The 15,524-nt window shown below is 54.4% G+C and overlaps 1 protein-coding gene across 1 annotated transcript in view; it reads right to left on the bottom strand.

The window, feature by feature from the left end:
* ELL (elongation factor for RNA polymerase II) overlaps window positions 1-15,524 on the bottom strand; it is an 80,279-nt gene that overhangs the window by 26,228 nt on the left and 38,527 nt on the right. Inside the window, exon 2 of the mRNA XM_040241201.1 lies at window positions 2,350-2,397. Coding sequence (XP_040097135.1) covers window positions 2,350-2,397 — 48 coding nt within the window. The remainder of the gene's footprint in view (window positions 1-2,349; window positions 2,398-15,524) is intronic.

The following is a 15,524-nucleotide window of genomic DNA, read 5'->3' on the forward strand; positions in this document are numbered from 1 at the left end:
ATTGCGGGGGACGAGCCCCAGGACCCGAGCGAGTGTGTTCTGGACCGCAGAGGGACTCTGCTTCTCCTTGGGCCATGGTTTATTTTGTTGGCTGTGCAGGGCCTCACAGGCCCAGCTGCGGCACCTGGGATCTCTGCTGCGGCAGGCGGGGTCTTCACTTGCGACATGCAAACTCTTAGTTGAGGCATGTGGGATTTAGTTCCCCAACCAGGGATGGAACCCAGACCCCCTGCATTGGGAGCGCTGAGTCTCAGCCACTGGGCTGCCAGGAAGCTCCTCCTAAGGCCATGTTAACCTGTGTCCAGCCCTTAGGTGCACGGCCCCTCTCCTGGGCGGGGAGGCCAACAACCAGAGGGAGACCTGGCTGAGGTCCCTGAGTGAAGGAGCAAAGAGGGTCTCAGTCTTCCGTCTGCCAGCTTCATGGGCCTCTGGGAAGCAGGCCCTGCCAGCCTACCCAGGGTCCAGAACATGGAGTCAGCACAGGCACCAGGAGTGCTGACCGAGCTGGGCCAACCCGCCCCGCCCACCTCCTGCAGTTTCCAACCTTGAGGCTGGAGGGCATGACCAGGAGAATCGGGAACAGAGAGCAAGGGCCTTGCCTCCTCCCCCACTGCTCCGAGTGACTGCGACAGCATCCGCTGTGCACTTACCCCAGGCCAGGCCTCTCACACCTGGCCAGGAGGAACGGTCACGTTCTATCAACACCCAGAGGTCAACAGGGGCAGACCGAGCGCCTGGTCCTTCACAGTGAACTGGGAAAGAACAGGCCTCCTCCAGTCCTCACACGGTCCCACCCAGGGAAGAGCCTCTTAGTGGAGACTCACGGCCTGACTTGCTCCTGGCTGCTGCACACCGCCTCCACACCCTCAGAACCTTCTAGGAAGTCCATGACACATGAGAATGCCCAGAAGGAAACAAATGTGGGCAAAGCATAATTCTCAATTCAGAGGCAGGGACCCTTTCCTGAATGGATGTGGCTCTTAAGTTTGGCACAGGGATTTTGGCAACACAGTGTAAAGCCCAGGAGACCCTCTCAGTGCTTCTATGAGCATCTCAGTGGTGTCTTGCTGACTAGAAAGCATTGCTCATGGATAAAAGAACAGCAATCTGTGCCCTGGCTTCCTCATCTTCCCACAGCTGCTGAGGGCACACTGTGACCCTGGGCCACAAGAGGGCGCCACTGGGCCAGTCTGGCAACAAGCCCAGCAGGCCCTGCCCCTTGGGGAAACATCTCAGGGGATAAAGTAGAAGCAGGCCAAAGAAGGTATGGAAGCCCCAGAGAAGGCACAGGGCAGGGCGTGTGCCCTGGGGCCTTTAAGGGCATCTCACTGACCCTGACTGGTCTTGGTGTGATGGTATTCCCCTGGCCAGGCCACAGCCTCTAGTGACTGCATGAACAGGTCTGGGCAGGCCTCATACAATCAGTGGAAGGCCTTAAGAGGGAAACTGAGGCTTCCCTGATGAGGAAGAAGCTCGCCCATGAACCTCGGGGCCAGCTTCCTGCTTGCCCCATGGAATTCAGACTCATCAGCCCCACAAACCTGTGAATCAACGTCTTGCAATATATCTCTTGGTATCGCTCTATCTGCACTTGCAGACATGTATCTCCTCAAGGCTCCATCTGTCTGGAGCACCCTGCCTGGAGCGAAACCTACAGATCTCCCTGCTTCTGGAAGAAGCCAGCAGGCTATCAGGTGGAAACTGACTTAGGCGTGTGTGGCAACTCTTCAGATTTAAAGGAAAAAAAAAAAGACTTGCAATAAAGATTAGGAAAAAAACTACAGTGTTCCAAATCATCTTTAGTGGGTGGATGATGTGGAGGTCCTAGGACCTGGGTGGCAAGGATTATGGACAACGCGTCCTTTCTCCCATTCCTCAATTTTTCTGTAAGATGGTCATTTATGATCAAGTATCTTTCACGAAAAAACTGGAGTATTGAATTTCTATACTTCCCGGTACTAAAAAGCTAAATACTTGTGGTCCTAGGTCCACCGACAGAGAGAAGCGCCCTGCCCTTGGGGGCGGGCACATTTCCAGGTTCACTTGGGCTCGGGGGGCATAGTTTCCAATCAGCACAAAGATCAAGTCAGAACATGAGTTTGGCAACGACAGGAAGTGGGAAACTCGGGAACTGCTGGACAGAAGAGCTGCCTTCAGCCCACAGAGGGCCTGCTGATGTGGCCCCAGCCATGGAGCCAGCCTGGAGACGACCAGAGGCAGACCGTGGCTCAGCAGAGGGCCCTGTCTGGCACAGAGGGGGATGGGGCCAAAACACTGCTCCCAATGGGCTGCTGTGCCCAGCAAGCCACAATTCTAAATAAATATGATTAAGACCAAAAAAAGACTTACCCCTTGACTTCCCTGAAATCGAATCGAAGGTCTCAGTGAAACAGAATCCTGCAAAAGAGCAAAATGGGAAAATGTCAATGAAGATATCTGGAACACGTTTATGTATGGTGAGTCCCTTCACTGTTCACCTGAAATTACTACAACATTATTAATCAGCTAAATAAAAAGTTTAAAGTATGAGGAAAAAAAAAAGATACCTGGAAATCCAAAGACTCACTTTCCAGTCATACAAGGAGCAGGATAAAGACACTGTTTTCAGGAGGGGTGAAAGGAATAAACTACACGTGTTGAAAATGACAGGAAAAGTCACCAGAGCAGGGTTTCGATGGATCAGTAAGAGCTCCTCAGATGGCCCAGGGGCCAGGGCTGAAGGTACATGAGAGGCAACGCGCAGCGCTTCACCATCCTCCCACAAACCGGCACCAGCCCAGGCCATCCCGCCTCAGAGGCGCTCCATGTGGAGCGGAACTGCACGGGGTGAGCACCGCCCGCCAGGAGGCAGGCTAATGAGGCGATGCCCTCCACCCCAAGGCCCTGACAGGACACAGCCCAACGGCTGCCCAGCTCCCACGTCACAGCTTCAGAGCAGCTTGTCCCTGTGCTTGGGGTGGTGGAATTTCCAAATGTCACAGGAAAAAAATACATTGAAAAACTCCACTAATTTAAGCTTTAGCTATTCGGAGATCAGCCTTCTGGAGGAATTTTAGAAAGAACACGGATCCAGATGGAGGGCACACTTCTCTTTCTCATTTACCCTGGGCCCTTGGCCCTTTCTGAGTAGCATGCCTCACCCCACAGGGTGGTGCTGGTTCGTCAGGACCCCCTCCCCTCCATCCTCAAACCCACAGGGCCCAAATCAGCCTCTGGCTCTGTGGTTCTCCTCAGCTTTCCTCCACATGGTAGCCTAGATCTTGGGTTCGCTGGTCTCCAACAGAGCCCACCTCTCAGGCCTCCGCCCCAGCACCCCCAGGCGTAAGGGAGGGCCCCCCCACCTGGACCCCAGGTCCAGTCTGCAGTGACTGCCTGTCTGCTCTGCACCCAGAATGTCAGGCCCACTGTGGGCCCTGGGTGGGCAGAGCAGCTGCACACACGGGGGAGAGCCAAGCAGCGGGCGGGCTGGCCTCTCAGTGCTTGTGACCTGTCAGACCGCTGAGCAGCTGTCCACAGGTGAGGGGGACCGCGCTCAGCCAGCCTGGACCATGGGGGCCCCACGCTCACCCTGCTCGGCTTACAGGGGCCTCCTCCCCTTTGGCCAAGAGTCTCCAAGGACTTCACTCACGCACCTGGAGCAGACCTGAGCGGTCACACCCAGCTCCGGCACTCACCCCCCTGGAATCAGACACCCCAGAAGTCAGCCACACTTTTTTTTTTTTAATTTGAGAAAGACTGAAAACATTAAAAAAAATTTTTTTTTAATCTGCGAAAGAATGTAAGGATTTATTTTATTTTTTGGCCCTTAGCCCCTGACCCGTGGCCCCTACAGTGAGGATCGAGCCCACGCACTGTGCACTGGAAGATGGAGTCTTAACCACTGGGCCACTGGGGAAGTCCCCACCCCACACGTTTAAAGCATATCACGCCTCGCTGCCAGCTGGGCAGATACAGCATGTCCTCCAGCCCCTGCAGGTGCAAGGGCTACTGCGTTGCTGAGACAGGGGCCAGGCTCCCTTCACAGCAGGCTCGAGACCAGATGACCTGCCCCCTAAACCATGGTCAGACTGCTGCCTGGAATGCAGTTCACAGGATTAGAGGGGCAGCACCAGGGGGGCCCCGTCTAGCTGGGCCCTGGGAGATGCAACATTTAAGCAGCCTTTGCTGGGAACTAGGTTAAAGACAGAGGCCCAAAAGAAGATCTGCAGGTGGCCAGTAAGCATGGGAGAAGCTGTGTCTCGTCAGCACGGTGCAGACTACGCAGGTGCCTACTGGGAGAGCTAAAAGAAAAAAGATGACATCCCGAACCCTCATCCCTTACTGGCGGGAGCATACAAGGTCCTGTAGAGAAGTCCGGCAGGTATTTCAGCATCCGTTAACTCGGCTGTGTCAGGCCCTAGCTGCGGCACACAGGACCTCTGTTGCGGGGCACAGACTCCAGCTGTGGTGCACGGGCTCAGTATCTGGGACACGCGGGCGCAGCTGTTCCACAGCACATGGAATCTCAGTCCCCTGACCAGGGACTGAACCCACATCCCCTGCACAGTAAGGCAGATTCTTAACCACTGAGCCACCAGGGGAGTATGGGCGGTTTCTTAAAAGGGTTAACACAGTTATCACGTGACCTACCAATTCCAATTCCTAGGGATATACCCAAGAGAAATGAAAACACAGGAGTGCACAAAAACATACGCAAGTGTGCACAGCAGAAATACTCTACTTCCCTGGTGGCTCAGCAGTGAAGAGTCCACCTACCAGTGCAGGAGACGCAGGTTCGATCCCTGGGCCGGAAGACCCTCTGGAGGAGGAAATGGCGACCCACTCCAGTACTCTTGCCTGGGAAACCCCAAGGACAGAAAAGCCTGACGGGCTACAGTCCATGAGGTGGCGAAGAGTCAGACAGGACTTAGTGACTAAACAACAACATTCAAAAAATAGCTAATAACCCAAACGTCCATCAGTTGGTAGAGAAACAAAATACTACCTAGAAATCAAAAGAAATGAACTCCCCAATGGACAGGACACAGACGAACCTTAAAGCCACCAGCTAAATGAGAGAAGCCCAATATAGAACACCATACAATGGATGACCCCACCCATGTAAATTTCCAGAAAAGGCCAAACTAACGAGAGCACAACTGTGAGTGCCTGTAAGTGGCGAGCGGCTGCAGACGGGCTGGTGGGAACTTCTCGGGTGGAGTGTTAACACTCTGACTCTACACCTAAAACGGGTGGGTGTAAGTTCTACGGGTTGTAAATGGCCCCTAGGGCACTCCGAAGCCTCCTGTGGGCTTTGAGGAATGTCACCTGAACATACAGAGAATTACTGAATAGGCAGGGGGAGCCCCTTGTCTCTTCACCAGTGTCAGTCAACAGTGATGTAAAGTGACCGGAAGGGAGACGGCAGGATAGGACGTGAGAGGCAGCCGGCAGCACCAGGGCAGAGCTGCCCGGCGCCCCTCACGGAGTCTCTACCGCCGTCACCTGGCCCCGAAGGCCAAGGGGCAGGCCGCTCTCGCGGGGGAGCAGCAGGTGCAGACCTGCAGCAGAGACACAGGGTGCCACAGAAGCGAAGGGCTCGCAGCGCCTGGTTCCTCACGCCCTCAGCCCAGACCCCTCCAGGCAGAACCCAGCCCGGGGCTCACTGCCGCATGCCTCGTCATTCACTCACCCAGGGCACTGCGAGTTATACTGTAGGGAAGCTGGCCAAGGCTAAAAGCTCAAGCTAAAAGGACCACGATGCCAAGACGGCTGGTCTCCAGTGTGTGTCCCCGGGTCGCCTGACTTTCATCCCAGAACCAGGCTCTGGGCCACACGGGTTCCTGTAGTGTCTCCTGCCTCCAGCAGGAGGACCAGGCCAGGTCAGTCCTGTCAACAACAGAGCAGTTCACTGATCCCATCGTGCATACACAAACACACACACGAGTGACCCTCACACTCAAGTCACCTGCCTACAGCCATTAGCAAAAGGGACCCCACGCAGAAGCCTAAATTACACCAGCCCTGTGGCAGGCAGAGGACAGGAGCCCCGTGCGGAGGATCTGAGAACGAGAGGAGGAGTCAGTGCCACTTGGTCAGTGACTGAGGCGCATTCTTATTTTTTGGCCGTGCCCCATGGCTTATGGGATCCTAGCTCCCTGACCGAAGATGGAACCCACACTTTCGGCAGTGAAAGCATGACGTTTTCACTTACTTCACAACGACTCGACCACCAGGGAATTCCCCTGAGGTATGTGCTTGTCTGTCTGTTCGTTGATTGACTGATCGGCTGCAGCCAGAGGCTTGTGGGATCTCAGTTCTCCAACCAGAGGTTGCGGCTGGGCCCTCAGCAGTGGAAGCGTGGAGTTGAAACCATTGGTCCACCAGGGCATTTCCCCTCCTGAGGTGCATTCTAATGGCACTCAGCCCTTGCCACTCAACAGCAGTCAAAAACACACCTGCTGGCACCAAAGGGTCCACCCTCAGCCATATGGGCTAACGCTGTTGGCTGTGGCCCTCATCCTCGGTCTTGGGGGTGATAGCCTTCACCTTCTGTGTAGACCGTTCCACCCGGGATGCCTGTCAGTGAGCTGCCTGCTCACCACTGTGCTCCCCCTGGCCAGGTTTCCAGGTGGCAGCGCTGGCACTGGACGGGGTGCCTCTCCAAGGGCTGCAGGAGCCTCTGCTTTTGGAGTGCCCTTCGCACTGGCATGTGACCATCCCACCTGTCACAGACTCTCAGGCTTGGAGGCCCAAAGACATTTTAATGAAGCACAACAAAATTAAAATTGTTACAAGAAAGAAAATTTCCTGAAGAGTTCTAAAATGTACTAAAATTACTTGTGTGTCTTCAACATTGACCAAAGTGGCCTTTGGCACGTACTGTTTTGTTGTGAAGATGGGGTCTGTTTTAGATCACAGTAAGCTTTCTCCTTTCTTTTCTGAATGTTGATTTATCCGGCTGCACCAGCTCTCCACTGCAGCACTCAGGATCTTCAATCTTCACTGTGGCATGTGACACGTCTAGTTCCCTGACCAGGGGCTGAACCCAGGCTCCTTGCACTGGAAGCACTGTCTTAGCCACTGGACCACCAGGGAAGTTCCAGGCTTTTATTTTGTCAAACCAAAGTTTACAGATATCTACTTCGAAGCAAATACACTTCATCTGAATGACTCAAAGTACATCCGGCCCTATTACCTCCAAGAACCTACTGGAAGGAAGCTGGTTGCATGATAACTTACCAGCTTTCTCCCTTCCCTCTGAGTCATGTTCCAAATGGGCCAGGTAGGCTAAGGGGAACCCCAAGTGCCATGGGCTCCCAGCCCCTGGGAACGTGGCCCCATTTCCTCCCTCCGCTGTTACACCAGGCAGGGCAGGACCACCTGGGTTTCTTCCTGCGCCAACCAGCAAGCTGTGGTGGTTGCCAACAGGGACTCTCACGTGGGAGGGTGCTGGGTGCCCACTGGGTATGCTCAGGACACACAATCCACCATCACAGGTGGGGGCCTGACCCCAGCAGCTGGCCACTGGGCCAGTGGGGGCAGGAGTGGCTGCAGGTCTGACGCTGGCCGCTCCTGAAGGCTCTGGAAAACCCTGGGCAGAGCAGCCTCAAGGCCCATGCCAACAACTTCCAAACTCCTACAGGCAGGACCCTGAAAGCCAAAGGCCTAGGATCCCTGAGAAACAGCCCGCCTGCACCTCCCTCGACTTAAGCCTCCACAGCCGGTGAAGGCTTGGACCCCCAGAACCATCCTGAGTGGGGGCACCCCGGGACCGGGGCACATGGCTCCCGGGAGCACAGCCTGCGGGTCCCAGGCTGAGAGCTGCATTTTAAACTTGTTATCCCTAAACTCTACACACCTCAAGGATCAGAAAAGGTCAAAGGATGTGCCCAAACCCACACAGGGCCAGGAGCCAACTCCACCTGTCATCTCCAAGGTTCTCTGCAGGGATGATACACACACTCGCAGCCTCCTTTTCTCAGAGGAGGATTTGGAAGCTGACCCCAGGAGGACACAGCTGCAGTCACTTCCAACCTTTTATCTGGAGATTTCTGTGTTTAGGTCAGTGATGCACACCCTCCACTCCGAGGGGCAGGCCTTTCCACCCCAGGGAGGCCATGATGGGCCACCCAAGCCCAGGAGATATTCACTGGATGGATGGAAGAGCAAACGGACAGAGAGCAGTCCTGCTGAATCTTCTCGGCCTCTTCCCCGGCAGGCACCCATGTCAGGGCCAGACAAGCCATCCACCGTGACAACCAGGGTGCTGGACAGAACACACAAGCGTGCTCTCAAAGTGAACACGGGCAGCACAGGCCAGACACGCCTGCAAGAAGCGAAAGGGCCAAGGGAGCCTCTTGAGGCTGCTGGGCTCACTGCCTAGAGAAGCCTCTGGACCGTGGGCTGGGAAGTCTGACGGAACCAGGAGTGTGGGCAGAGGCCCACGAAGGAGAGACGATGCAGAGAGACTGCTCCTGGCACCAGCACGGGGCCTGAGCTGCTGGAGAGGAAGGCTTCAGGACTCTCCCTGCGGTGGGGCCCCAAGCCTGGGGGGCAGGAGATGCCACCCACAGCCAGCCCAGAGGAGTCCTCCCTGCACCCCGATCAGCAGTGGAGCTAAAGGAGCCCTCATTTAAGGGCTTCCCTCACTCCTCTTACTAAGGAATTTCAAAAGGAAGCTTCCCCAAGACCAGCTGATCCACCGCTAACCAAACTGCCTGTCAGCAGCCAGAAGAAGTGTCAGGCTCTAAGAAAAGACAACCAAATCCAGCACACGATCCCATGGACTCTGCAACACTCAGCACCCCAGACCAAAAGCCTTCAGATGTGGGAAGCTGTAGAAAAATGTGTGAAGCATCAGTCAACGCAAACAGACCCAGAAGGACAGAGGAGATGGCATCATCAGACAAGGGTTTCACTTAGAGCAACTATTCTAAACTTACAATGCTTGCGAGCTTAAAGGGAAACGTGAACTGATGCAAAGAAGAATACGCAGCATCAGCACTCCGGAGCCACACAGAACTCCCTGAGCTGAGAAACGCAGTGTCTTGAGGTACTGGGTGGGATTAATATTAGACACTGTGGAAGAAGAGGTCAGTGAATCTGACGACAAGGCAACAGAAATGTATCCAAAATGAATCACACAGGGAAAATCTATTAGGAAAGGAACAAAGACTTGGTCAACTGCTGGACAGTACTAAGAAATACATTATACATGTAACTGAACTCCCAAGGCCACGGTATCCAAAGAAATAATGGCCTCAAGCCTCCAAATGTGACAAAAGACTATAAACCCATAGATTTAAAAAACTCCAGCAGGAAAAGAAAGCGCCCGATGGCAACACACCTTGCAAACCAGTGCAGCAGCTGACTGAGGCCCCGCAGTCGGAGAAGCCGAGGTAAGACTCGCGAGAGCACAGCAGACATCTGCCAAGCATGGAGGGGAGATGACCGCCGGCCTGACGCCCCAGACACAGTGCGAAGAGGAGGCAACAGCAAGGCTGGCTCAGACAAAGGCAGGCAGGCTCTGCCTGCAGCACCTCTGTACCATGAGGAAGGTTCTGGAAGCTCTCGAGGAAGAACGGATAGTGACACCAGATGGGCAGGCAGATCTGCACAGAGGATGAAGAAGGCTGGGCCACGGTGAGCATGTATGAACATGAAAGACGTCTTTCTCAGGATGCTTCTGTAAAAGGCACGACAGGTTAACGTGTAAATAACGGTAATGACGTGCGGGATTGGCACGTGAGCACTGAACAGGTGGCAACCGGGTGCAAGGATGGGGGCGGAGGGGATGGCAGCAGACGGTCCCAGGGCCCTGACACCTCTGACCCTTGGCCGGAAATTAACCGGAGGGTGTGGTCTCCAGGTGCCAGAGCTGACCCTGATCTCCCTGCACCTCGGCCTCAAATATTTGCCTGCTGGACACGCTGAATGCGACACTTCCGGCCTGACTGGATCATTTTCCTGTTCCTACGCTCAAGGGGTACTGCCCAAGCCTTGAGGCTGAAGGCAGAGCGCACACGGCGTGAGGAGGCTCAGCTGAGACACTGAGCTGGATGCAGGCAGCAGGGGGGCAAAGACCGTGGCCGCAGGCAAGAAGGCACAGTGTGGAGCACAGCCACAGTATGAGGGGGCAGCGCTCCCCTGGGCTCATGCCCCCGAAGGGAAACACACCACCAGGCTCTTCTGAGGAACCAGGCAGAGCCCACCTAAGTGGTGTCCTTACAGTACCATCAGGGTCACCCTCCGGACCCGCCCAGCCTGGCCCCCAGGGCGCACAGGCTCACCAAACATGGCCCTTCCCTTCCGCACACAGGGTCAGGGACACGCCGCCTGTTCGGGCACCCCGCCACCCTGTCACCTCCTCTGCAGTTCTGTGGACCAGGACTGCTCATTTCCCTGTCTCCCTGCGGGCAGCTTTCGGGTCAGCCCCAGACCGTGACCAGCAAGCAGGCAGGTAACGTAATTCCCGCGACACCTCCGCTCAGGCTCAACACGGCCCATTTCCATGCCTCTCACTCTCGGCACTTGCACGGGCTATGCCTCAGGCTGGCAGCATTACACACGACACGCGGAGTCTCCTCAGACCCTCTGAGGGCTCACACCACTCACCACAGGCTCACAGGCCACACACCCCTCCGGGGCAAGCTGTCCATCGTGGCATCATCTGAGCAGCAAGCGCCAACCCCCCCACGGGCCCTGTCAGCACCCCGAGTGGCAGGACACCATTTCCCACTAGCAGTTCCGGGGGGATGAAACCACTGGCTTCTCGGGGCCCGTGGCACTCCACGTGCCAAGATGCAGCTGAGAGCCAGGGCTAAGTTGGGAGGCTTGGCAGGGCTGAGCAGTGGGAAGACCTCCACACAGCAAGGCAGGGGGTGTCCACAACCCGAGGTCACATGGCACCCAGGATACCCCATACGACTTGGATGAAGAAACCCATGTAATAAAGATGTTGATGGATGTAAAAAAATACGGGGCGGGCAGAGGACAGTGCCGGGCAGAGAAACAGGTGGGCCCACGGCGGGGGGGCGGGGAGGCGTGAGCACTGGCTTTAGACTGCTCTTGCCTAAGATGGGGCAAGGAGAGGGTGAGCAGGAACTTGATGGCCGAAATCCCCTCCTCTCCCCATGAAGAAGGCTTCGAGGGTGAAGCAACAGGAAGAGGCTTACGAAACCCACCTCCAGGTCTAGCGACCAGTCTGCAGGAAGTGCAGTGCGTAAGGCATCCAGTTACACTTGTGGGTCTCACTGGGTGACTCTGCCACGTCCACAGACACGTTTGGATGTCAGCACTTGGTTGTGGGGCGCTGCTCCTGGCATCTGACAGAAGACCCTGCCCAGCAGACTGCAGTGCACAGGGCGGCCCCACCACCGAGTCACCCAGCCCCAGACACCAGTGGAGCCAAAGCCCTGAGCCAGCCGGGCGGAAAGCAACGAGGACAGTGATTGGTAGAGCAGAACGTGGGAAATTCCACGGGACCAATGAGCTAGCTTCTTCGACAGATGAGTGCCTCTAGGGAAAGAAGAGCAGAGAGCTGTAAGCCACCACAGACTGACGTGGCTGTCCCGAGTGGCTCTGTGTGGACGCTACTTGAACTAGTCCCAGCAAGGGTGCTCTCGGGGAGCTGCACAGAGGCGATGTCTGAAAAACACACGTCCGTATCTCTTGCTGTTCAACACAGCGACTGAGAAAAGCCATGGGTGAGATGAAAAGACACCTGGGCTTGTTCTAAAGATGTTCTATCAAAACCAAAGAAACCAAAAATGGGGAGGCGAGGGCACCAGGCAAAGCTGAGAGAAGACAGGTCACAGCTCAGAGGGTGAGACTGGGTCTCAGCCAGGGGGCAGTTGCTCTTCTCAGCCCTGTCGCATCAACCCCAGAACACTCCCAGGTGAAAGGGTTTCCGTAAGAAGTGCGTTAGTACAAGACCCGCCCACCCCTCACTGGCACACAGAGCAGCCGGGGGCAGGGTCCTGTCTGAGCACAGACCAGTGTGTCCTCAGGGAGAAAGGGGGCGAGGCGGAAGGAGTGCTGCGCTCAGGGCACAGCTGGACACAGCGGCAGGACGCTCAGCGCTGACTGAGCGTGGGGAGCAGTACCCAACACCGCCCTCCGGGTCCTCCACTGCCCACCGGGGGGTGCTGACTGTGCCCAGGCAGCACCTCCCCTGTGGCCTGAGGCCCTCGTAACTCAGAGGAGCCTGCACAAAGTGATGAGGGTGAAGGCTTCCGCCTCTCCTTGAAGAGTTTGTCTTTCCAATTGCATGAAGCACAAAGAAGTCCCTGAGCTGATTCTTCAGAGCTGGGATGCTCCTTCCCATGGGCAGTGTGTGGCCAGCAAAGGGGGAGGTTAAGTCCTGAGACAAGGCCTGGCTGCTAACCTCCTGGCAACTGCCCACCACCCCACACACCCATTTCCAGTAAAGCAGAGACGATTGAGAAATGCCTTTCAGGAATCCTTCCTGTGGCTTCCTGGCAGGTTCCAAGGGGATGGCAAGGCCGTGGAGAGTTTAGACTGTGGCGTCGGGGACCAAGAGGGGGGCCTTCCTGTGAAGCACAGGCAGGAAGAAAGGCCTGGGATGCAGCCCCAGCTCAGTGCAGTCGGTGAGGCCAGCTCAGGGCCAGGCTGGGAAACCTGAGTGGACACACAGATTCTATGCTCCTGGCTGAGGGCAGAGATCAAGGGTGTGGCAGGCCAACACCAGGGCTCACAGCAGCTCTTCCCTTTAGCTGGGAGGACGGCACAACATTCACCATTAAGTGAAGGGACACCTAAGACAAGAAAAAAAGGATTCCGGCTGGGAGCCAGGTGTAAATCAGGACCCATGCTGGTTGCCAGCAAACAAATATTTGTGTCAAAATATGTGTCACCAAAGAACACAGAAAGCTTAGGGAAAAAAATGTAAGACACCTTAGAGATTGGAGAAACAGATGTAAATCACCTGTTAACTGGCCCTGGCCATGCCGTGCATCTGTTTTGCTCTTCCTGGATGAGCAAATCAACATGGCCAGCACTGGACGGCCCCCCTACTTTCTGCTGGAATTTCCACGGGCCCAGCAGACTCTCACTCTCCCCTCACCCCCACCGGCCTCCGATCTGTGTCCTGGCCCTGTGGGTGCCCCTTTCCTACATGGTCACATAAATGGGATCACACTGCATTGGTTTTCCTGGGGCTATGGAACAAGTCACAGCGAGCGTGGTGGTGTACACACCAGAAACGCATTTATCCCCGGGCCCTGCAGGCTGAGGTCGGCTGCCGTCAGCAGGGCTGCGCTCCAGAGGCGCTGCCGTCCCTGACTTGGCCAACTCTGACAGCCCCAGGCATCTGTGGCTTCTGGACACACCACTCCAATCCTAGGGTCACATCACCTCCTTTTCTTCTGACTGCTTCCAATCTCTCTCTGCGCTCAAAAGATCACTTGTGATCACATTTAGGGCCCAAGAATCCTAGATAATCCCATCTCTGAACGCTTAACTTAAAACAAATTTTTTTTCCTGGCTTTTTTCTGGCGTCTAAGCTTAGTCCTTGGAAGAAAAGTTGTGACCAATCTAGATAGCATATTCAAAAGCAGAGACATTACTTTGCCGACTAAGGTCCGTCTAGTCAAGGCTGTGGTTTTTCCTGTGGTCATGTATGGATGTGAGAGTTGGACTGTGAAGAAGGCTGAGCGCCGAAGAATTGATGCTTTTGAACTGTGGTGTTGGAGAAGACTCTTGAGAGTCCCTTGGACTGCAAGGAGGTCCAACCAGTCCATTCTGAAGGAGATCAGCCCTGGAATTTCTTTGGAAGGAATGATGCTAAAGCTGAAGCTCCAGTACTTTGGCCACCTCATGAGAAGAGCTGACTCATTGGAAAAGACTCTGATGCTGGGAGGGATTGGGGGCAGGAGGAGAAGGGGACGACAGAGGATGAGATGGCTGGATGGCATCACGGACTTGATGGACGTGAGTCTGAGTGAACTCCAGGAGTTGGTGACGGACAGGAAGGCCTGGCGTGCTGCGATTAATGGGGTCACAAAGACTCGGACACGACTGAGCGACTGAATTGAATTGAACTGAAGCATAGATTTACATGTATCGTATCTTTTTCAACTTTTTAAAGCTCTTTACTGAATGAATTTGAGCAAACTCTAAGAGAGTGGAGAACAGAGGAGCCTGGTGGGCCGCAGTCTGTGGGGTCACAAAGAGCCAGACACAACTTAACAACTGAACGACACAACAAACTGAATGAGTCTTTAGATTCAACAGTGCTTTACGATTTTCAAAAGTTTCACATACATGGTTTCATATAATCCCGTAACAACCCTTTCTGTAAAATCCCCTATTCCTATCTGCCCCTCCTCATTCCCTCTCCTCACTGGTAACCACTAGTGTGCTCTCCATAACTGTGAATCAGCTAAAGAATCCTTAACATTTTCTCATCTGCAAAGTACTTTTTTTCATGTAAGACCAAATTCACAGGTTCCAGGGGTTAAGACTTGGGACATCTACTGGGGGTCCTTATGCAGCTGACTTTACGCTAAAGCCTCTGATTGTGTGGATCACAACAAACTGGAAAATTCTTCAAGAGATGGGAATACCAGACCACCTTACCTGCCTCCTCAGAAACCTGCATGCAGGTCAAGAAGCAACAGTCAGATTAGAAACGGACATGGAACAATGGACTGGTTCCAAACTGGGAAAGGAGTACATCAAGGCTGTACCATTGTCACCCTGATTATTTAACTTAAATGCAGAGTACATCATGCTGGATGAAGCACAAGCTGGAATCAAGATTGCCAGGAGAAATTATCAGTAACCTCAGATATGCAAATGACACTACCCTTATGTCAGAGAAGAGAAGAGGAACTAAAGAGCCTCTTCATAAAGATGCAAGAAGAGAACGGAAAAGCTGGCTTAAAACTCAATATTCAAAAAACGAAGATGATGGCATCCGGTCCCTCACTTTACGGCAAATAGATGGGTAAACAATGGAAACAGTGACAGACTTTATTTTCTTGGGCTCCAAAATCACTGCAGATGGTGACTGCAGCCATGAAATTAAAAGACACTTGCTCCTTGGAAGAAAAGCTATGACCAACCTAGATGGTGTTTTAAAAAGCAGAGACATTACTTTGCCAACAAAGGCCCGTCTAGTCAAGGCTATGGTTTTTCCTGTGGTCATGTATGGATGTGAGAGCTGGACTGTGAAGAAGGCTGAGCGCCGAAGAACTGATGCTTTTGAACTGTGGTGTTGGAGAAGACTCTTGAGAGTCCTCTGGGCTGCAAGGAGATCCAACCAGTCCATTCTGAAGGAGATCAAGCCTGAATATTCACTGGAAGGACTGATGCTGAAGCTCCAATTCTTTGGCCACCTGATGCGAAGAACTGACTCCGTACAAAGACCCTGATGCTGGGAAAGACTAAAGGCAGGAACAGAAGGGGACGACAAAGGATGAGATGATTGGATGGCATCACTGACACAACGGGCATGAGTTTGAGCAAACTCTGGGAGATGGTAAAGGACAGGGAAGCCTGGCGTGCCGCAGCCCATGGAG

This window comes from Oryx dammah, unplaced genomic scaffold, assembly GCF_014754425.2.
Source record: "Oryx dammah isolate SB20612 unplaced genomic scaffold, SCBI_Odam_1.1 HiC_scaffold_5, whole genome shotgun sequence".
Classification (NCBI taxonomy): Eukaryota; Metazoa; Chordata; class Mammalia; order Artiodactyla; family Bovidae; genus Oryx; species Oryx dammah.